Raw genomic sequence first — 8588 nt, forward strand, 5'->3', positions numbered from 1 at the left:
CATCGTTACGCGATATCGGCCCGAGACAAACTCGAGAAGGTAATAAAAATATCAACTACACTTGATAGCAACAAATTCTCCATTGGTCGAAACGTAAGCGCCTAAACAAAAGCCCTGACCAACCATGATAATTGTGAAATCAAAAGTGACGCCTCCGGGACCCTAAGGGCGTCATTGAAAAATTTCCTATTCGTCAGGAAATGTTAACAAACCAATGGAGAGGAGGAGCAAGGAGGTTGATAAACCCGCGACATCCCTCGGGAGAGCAGATTTTACTCCGGACTTTTGAGCGTAATTTTCCGCACACGACCTATCCGGCCTCGTACTTATGTTAGACTTTTTCGGACTTTTCGAACACAATCATTTTCGAAATTCGGCCTCGCTCAAACTCAGATTCCGACGTTCGTTTGGTGCGTGAGTGCAAGAACATAGTTCAATTCCGATAGACCGCATATACAACCAGACTAGAACGATCCAGCAGCCATTGTTAACAACGCACCTCACAAATAGTAAGTCAAGACACACACGCATAACAAAAGGAAAACGCAAAAATAAATATTTCACCCACCGTACCGAAATAATTCTTGGACTCAAGATAAAACCATCTTTTTTAAATTTCTTTTTGCGCGAGTTCTATCCTATCCAACCCTAAACCTCTCTCTCTCCCTCACTCTTTCTTCCATTCCGAAATCACTCAGGATCTCCCGTGACAACGGCGAGATTCGTGATTTCGTCCATTCTGGAAATCACTCAGGATCTCCCGTGATAACGGCGAGATTCGTGATTTCGTCTATTCTGGAAATTACTCAGGATCTCTCGTGATAACGGCGAGATTCGTGATTTAGTCCGTCCCGAAAATCACTCAGGATCTCCCGTGATAACGGCAAGATTCGCGATTTTGCCCATCCCGAAAATCACTCAGGATCTCCCGTAATAACGACGAGATTCGTGATTTCACCCGTTCCAAAATCACTCAGGATCTCCCGTAACAACGGCGAGATTCATGTTCCCGTTTTCCATAACCTTCCCCTATTCAACATTATCCAGTCTCTTCTCTCTCTCACTCTAAAATTATACATGCGCAGAGAATAGGAAATAGAATTAATAATGGCAAAATAGAAAAAAAATAAGTATTCCAAGAATTATGTCAAGATTGCATCCTATCCCCCCTCCACCCCATCCACATTCAGAAACTTCCATGACCCTAACACACACGAACACGTTTTATATATCTATTATTTGTTTATTGAAAAATTATTGTAATTACCAATCGGGACCCTAAATTTTAAACAATAACTCCCCTCTCTGTCCCGATTGAAGACCTCCGTACTCATGTATCACCCGCGATCCACACTCACTCACTCATACACAGGCGCATCTATTTCTTTTCTGACTTGCAGAGCAACACTATTAGAATAAGGAATAATAATAATAATATATATGTGTAATAATTCCGATAAATCCAATTTTTCTTTTCTTGTCCTCTATAAGAATAAAATTAATTAATTATCTTCGTGCCTAATACTCTTTAATAGACCCGATCTCATTACTTCCTTTCCCGAAGTCGCACTAGGCCTTGTCCCGCATAATAAAGATTAAATTTTTTTATCGAAAAGAGGCCACCGACCGAACGACCCTTTAAATAGAGTAAAAGCGACCTTCTCGGTCGTTGACCTATATAGGCCTTTTTTTTTTTTTTTTTTTTTTTTTTTTGCGCTGTGGAAACCTCATGGTACCACTCACCCCCCGGGTAGGGGATGAGGGTTATGTGGGACTCCTTGTCCCCCATCGCCGATCCACATATGGATCGGCGGTGGGGTCCAAGACCTACCGCACTAAAACCACAGCGGGTGCCTTCGCTGGCGCTTATGAGGATGGCAAGGAACTGCCGGAGCATTACATCTTGCCATCCCCTGGGACCTATTTAGGCCTAAGCACGTTCGTTCGAGTCGAACAGACGGATAATCTGCCGTCGTTCGAAGTAAGTTTAGTTACGCCCTTCCGCTGACTCTTCCTTCCACGAGTCTGGACGTAACAGGTCATAGAATTAAGTTTCATTTGAAATGGAAAGAATGGTTGGAAAATAATTCATTAATTATTGAGCAAAGAGAAAGAAGATCGATCAATGTGTGACACTTACAATTGACCAAAACAACACAAAAGATGAAAATAACACAGAAATTATTCCTGATTTGAATTTACCAGTTACCAGTTATCGGGACTGCAAATGAAATTAAAATAATTAGTACAGATGCTTCTGATAAAACAGAAAAATATGTAAATATCAATTATTCTGCTATTTGTTCATATATACATGTCATAATTTATTAAAATTAATTCCTCACAATTTATGTAGGACCTAACACGAATATTATCTGAGAGTATCGAGGAAAGGAAGTACTATCATTTTATAAACAGAATGGTCAACTCATTGATCGTCTCTCTTTGTAATTATGTCGCGGATTGCGTTCTCTCTGTCGAGCTTAGTGCAGATGTCGATAAAAGGTACATTCTTATTAATATTAATTTCAAATAAAAATAAATTAATCGTAAGGCTCGTATGATGCAAAGCAAATAATTGAGAAATAATATAAATATAAAACCAAGGCCAACTTAACGAGCATAAATAAACAGGATGTAATGTTGATTAGTAATTTATTTCAAATATTACATAATACGTATACGTTTCGACTTACTTAGTCTTCCTCAGTACGTGAGTAGAGTTAATACAAAGAGAATATAATATAAAAAGCAAATATAATATAAAAAAATTGTTTAAGGTTCCGCCGAGCGAATGAGTTGCCATTATATGTAAGCTTAGGTAGTATACAGATAATTTATAAGAAGCCATGGCAAAAAGGTTGTAACAATCCATTTGAACTTAACAAGTTTAAAAATTTTATAAATGGAACGCGTACGATGGTGATGATAAAACCCATTCTTCGTTGGAAGGCGAGAATAAGTTAGTTCGGTAAGATCAAATATTAATGTCATTGTATAAAATTGGTATGTTCCATGATATTCGATTGACACTTGTCTTTAATGATAAACTGGAATTGTGGGTAAAAAGAAGCGTTAAAATTTTGCCACGAGCTCAATATAGTGAAAAAGGTCACTTACAATTATATCTTGAGATATGTTAAATTTCTTGCCATTAGCCTCTCACTTACAGTGTATCTTAAAATCGACTGTGGGGAGCATATCTGAGTACCAAACAATAACTCTAAAAAGTATAAATCATCGTGTGTTAGCTATTTCCTCTAGGATGTCAAAATAAACATTGTCGAATAATTCTGTGTCCTTGTTTAAATTAATGCCGTTTTTTTGTTCTTTAATGTGTATCATTTCGGAAATAAGTCTTTTTTGATAATTATGTTCAAAATCTAAAATTTTAATATTGTTCCAATTGAATGTATGTTTTTCACTCAGAATATGCTCAGAAATTACCGAATGTCTTGACGAATCTAATTTAATGTTATTAATGTGTTCTGTGAGTCGAGTGCGTAATTGTCTTTTTGTTTGTCCGACATACGTTGCATTACAATCATTGCAGTTTATTTTGTAAATAACATTTGAATTATGTGGATGGTAGTTCCTATCCTTTTGTACCTAGACAAATTTCTCTAGTTTATTAAGACATTTATAACCAACAGTCATGTCCAATTTTTAAATCGATGGTGCAATTAATTCAGAGATTGTATTGATGTAGGGAATAACAAAGAATTTTTTATTGTTGTTTTCGCTATTGTTAGGTTGATTAATGACATTCAAGTTTTTATTTGTTATATTCAATTTGTTAAAAATAATTTATTCTTCTATTGATCCATTTAAAAGTGAGGTCCAGGGGGTAGCCATTGTCGAGCGATATGTTAATAATTATCTCCAAGTTTTTTCTATGGAATTGAGGGTGTGAGAGCAATAAAGCTCTGTCGACTAAATTGTATATTATTCCTATTTTATGGCACATTGGATGGTTAGAAAAATATGATAAAATTCTGCCTGAGAAAGTTTTTTTATGAAACCAATCTATGTATAATATATTGTCTATTACTTTTAAATGTAAATCTCAAAAACTTATGCAGCGGTCCTCCTCATATTCTACCGTGAATTTTAACCTTTCGTGATAATCATTAAATTTGTCGACAATGTTCGCAATTTCATTCGCCTGAGTTGCTAATATAATATCATCCACATGACGGTAGTAAAATATTAAGCTCGTTCCTAGACTATTTAAGATTGATTCCTCTAAATCCTGCATCACTAGATCCGCGACTATGGGTGATAATGGGGATTCCATAGGAGTCCCATAAGTTTGTTTATAAATTGTGTCATTGAAAGTAAAAAATGTGGATGATAGTATAAAATTGGTAGCTGATATAAAATCTTTTTTTGGAATTTTTGTGTGGAATTCGATATGATTCCATCTATTACTGATGCTATTGATTGCAAGATCCAGAGGGATGTTAGTGAAGAGAGATACGACATCTAACGAGACCAAAATGTCAGAAGGTCCCAATGTTTTACCAGACAGTGTTCTGCATAAATCGAAGCTGTTGTTCACATGGCTACTGGTTTTTGGTAGACTCTTTAGTAATATTTTGTGAATATAAGAAGCCAGGGAATATAGTGCTGTATTGATCGACGAGACTATGATTCTGAAAGGAACGTCGTTTTTATGGATCTTGGGGAGACCATAAGCTTTTGGTAGGAGCGAATCGCTTGAATGTAGTGTATAATATTCTTTTTTAGTGATGTATTCTTTTTTTAGCCATTGTTTTATCGTGTTATTTAACTCTCTTTCGATTCGTAAGGATGGGTTGCTTTTAATAATGGAATAAGTGTTGTGATCTTTTAACAGGTCTTTTACCTTTTCAATGTAATATGTTTTATTCATTGCAACGGTGACGTTGCCTTTATCCGCTCGTGTAAATATGATGTTTGGATTATGGCGGCAAAATTCTGTTGTTGATTTGTGCATTGTTATTAATTTTTCATGTGTTGGATTTTTAGGGATGTCTTTATGTAAGTAGTGAGAAAATTGAGGAACCGCAACATTTCGTATCGTTCTGAGATTTTTAATATTATTGCGTTTTGAATTACCTTCGATGTCCTTGATGAATTCGTGAATTGTTACTTTTTTATTTTTATTGATTGGAAGGCTGAAATTAGCACCTAGTTGTAGAAGATTGGAGACATTACTCGGAATAACTGAATCCGATAGATTAACAAACCATTTATTATTTGTGTGATCTAAAGGATTTACTAATCAACATTACATCCTGTTTATTTATGCTCGTTAAGTTGGCCTTGGTTTTATATTTATATTATTTCTCAAATATTAATTTCATTACTAAATTTTAATTTGAAAAAATATAGTATTTTTTAAATTGGCTCACTTTTTTAGCTGAAAATATTATCGAGCTATTTCCTAATAAACATATGGTACAGTTTTACTTTTTTATTAATTTTTGCTAAATATATAATAATGTATACCATGCTATATAATACTTTCAATACAAAAATGTAAAAGAATACAATTTCTAAAGTAAAATTATTAAATTAATATTATAAGAAACTCATTAATTAAATCTGGATTGATCAATAAATATAATTCTACATCTGAAATTTTGCCTGTTAAAAATATTGCGAAAATATTGAAGGTAACATCCACATACATAGATTTATTTAAAAAATTAAAACATTAAGTTCATTGATATGTTGTATATTCTTTAGAGCAATATCCGCAAGACATAATAGATCATCTTGATTAAAACATAATATACAACCATGATCAAGAGTTCTTAATTCTTGGGAAATAACTTCAAAAGCTAGAATTGAACAGTTAAGGCTCCTGGCTCCTCGCCGACCATGTCGGAATCGTGACGTCAGAGGCGAGAAAGCACATGCTAAAAATTCTTGAGTGCCATTTTTAAATAAAAAGATATTTTAATAAAACAATACTACAAAATTCTTTGGCACACTTGTAAAATTGTCCGAAAACTATCTTTTTCCCTTTATAATCAATCAACAACTGTAAAATGACCGTAATATGAAGTCCAAGTCGTCTGGTCTTTGCGCATGCGCAGTCATTCCACATGACAAAGTCCGATATCACACTCATTTTACGGTTGTTTATTAACTGTCAAGGGAAAAGCATAGTTTTCGGACAATTTTATAAGTGTGCCAAAGAGATTTGTAGTGTTATTTCATCGAAATATCTTTTTAGAATTTGTGAATTTAAGAATTTGTTAAGAGGGAAGAGCAGAAAAAGATTTAATATTCATGATTTCATCATACAGTATTCTGCTTTAAATACACTAATAAGATATTCATTGGTATATATGTTTTTATCAATGTGTTATTGTTATTAATATTTGTATTGTCTTATATAAAATTATTTCTTTAATTATTTATTTTATTTAATTATTTCGGTTTGAAATAGATTTTGATAAACTATCTTGGATCTGTTCAAAAACTTGAATCGCCAAAGCTATATTATTTTATTTTAAAGAAATTACAAAATAATAGTATTATATATTGCATGAACAATCGACAATAGGTTAGAATTTTTATTATATACAATCAATTAAATTTTTTGGTTACAGATTGGATATGTTTTATATACAGGTACGTATATTATGTATATTGTATTGTAATACAAATTTATTTTTAAATATAGAGAACAATACAGTGTCAATCTTGATGTTATTAAGTAAATTGTTTCCAGTTAATACTGCTATAAAGTAAAAAGCAGAAAGGAGTTGGTGGTAATCTTCGCGTCAAGAAATTACAGAAGACTTTATTTTTCATATAAAAGTGAGTTAATATCTCAATAATTAAAAATATGAATAATATTATATATATTTATATATATACATTATATATTATTTATTTGTCATATATTTAAATTTAAACATAAAAATGGCAAAAAAAATTTAAAAAATTTTTTAATTTATAAATTATAATATTTCTACATATACAGGATGTTTTAAGAGTAAAATCAGCATTCTATGACATAATTGTACACGCATCATTTTAAGCAAAAAGTTTAGAAAAATGTGCCTTATTCTGCACGATTATAAAGATGCATGCTCAATATTAAGAATGAATATATTTATCAACTTGCAATTAATAGAAATGTTATGAAACAATCACATTAAATTTTCGTCGTTTCTTGTTATCATGGTTATGAATGTAAACATTAGGTCACATATATGATAAGTTATGTGTTAGTTTGAAATTTTTGGTTCCTGGTATAATTTTAATAATGTTTCAAGTTCACTGTTAAAATTATTATTAATTAATTACAAATTCAAAAGGAGGCTATATGGAGCCACGCGTAGGGTGTAGGTACGTAAATATTAAAAACAAACTTGTTGGAATAACAAATTTATTGAATCTAAACGTTTCGATCCTTTCTTTGGACCTTCTTCAGTAAATTTAATACAATAAATAATAATGGGGAATCTACATACTACCGCACGTAGCGCAAAAGCCGTGAGCCCCCCCTATCGATATCCCATTAGATAGACAAAGTGACATAATATGTCAGGTACTCAAAAGTTGACTCTAATGACGGGTATAGTGAGGAATTTCCGAAAGGGGGCTCACTCTTACTCACACACTCATCCATCGCACGTTCACACGACCGTACGCGGACGCGCCCGACGCACGAGTGAAGAAGATATTCGTTTTGATGCTATTTATAAGGCGCCCTACCACGGCTCATAGCCTGTTATCGAAGTCAATGTCAAACAATGTGTGGAATTTATTTCTCCTTCTCTCTCTCTCCCTCTCCCCCTCCCTCACCCTCTCCACTCTCTCCCTCTCCCCCCTCTTCCCCACCCCCTCCGTCACTCTCCCTCTATCCCTGTCCCCCCTTTCTCTCGCTTCCCCCCCTTTCTCTATCTCCCTATCTCAAACATACGATGTATGGAGATTAATGTTACAAATGATTTATGGCTCTCTAAAGGAATTCGATAACAACTAAACGAAGACCGTCTTTCAAGAAATTTGAGGCATATTTGTCACAACAGATATATATGCTTGATTTAGACACTCTGTGTCTTCTTGTCGGTTTAGGCCATTTATCTGGCGCCTGATAAACAGCATCTCTGAAACAAGTCTCTTCCTTAGAAACGGTTCCTCATCCAAGATCTCAACGTTATCCCAATCAAATTCGTGGTTATGCAGCCTGTGATCCGTGATCACGGATTTTTGCGCGGTGTTTCTTTTTATGTGATTTCTGTGCTCCCTAATGCGTGTTCTCAACTGCCTGCTGGTCTGACCGACATAAGAGGCATTACAATTTTGACATGAAATTTTGTATACAACGTTATTATGACAGTCTTTCTGCAGTGTGTCTTTATGCACGCGGATAAACGAACGTAACTTATTCAAACCTGTGTAAGACATTTTTACATCTAGATCACGGACCACATGGCTAAACCGCTCGGACCATTTGGGTATGTATGGGACATTAAAATATGCAACGCGAACCGAATTAGTATCAGGTGTTCTGTTAGCGTCACCTGAATTATTATTTTTATTTCTCGCAAACAAAGTCCTAAGCCTTTCGTGAAATGTTT

The 8588-nt window shown here is 34.1% G+C and overlaps 1 protein-coding gene across 1 annotated transcript; it reads right to left on the reverse strand.

Annotated features, from left to right (window-relative positions):
• Positions 1–4066: 4066 nt before the first annotated feature.
• LOC145947340 (uncharacterized) lies at positions 4067–4978 on the reverse strand. The gene has a single exon (XM_083057144.1). The coding sequence runs from the start codon at positions 4976–4978 to the stop codon at positions 4067–4069; it is 912 nt and encodes a 303-aa protein (XP_082913270.1).
• Positions 4979–8588: the final 3610 nt, after the last annotated feature.

The sequence above is a fragment of the Prenolepis imparis genome, unplaced genomic scaffold, assembly GCF_030444845.1.
Source record: "Prenolepis imparis isolate NDT839.2.m4 unplaced genomic scaffold, iyPreImpa1.0 SCAF_68, whole genome shotgun sequence".
Classification (NCBI taxonomy): domain Eukaryota; kingdom Metazoa; phylum Arthropoda; class Insecta; order Hymenoptera; family Formicidae; genus Prenolepis; species Prenolepis imparis.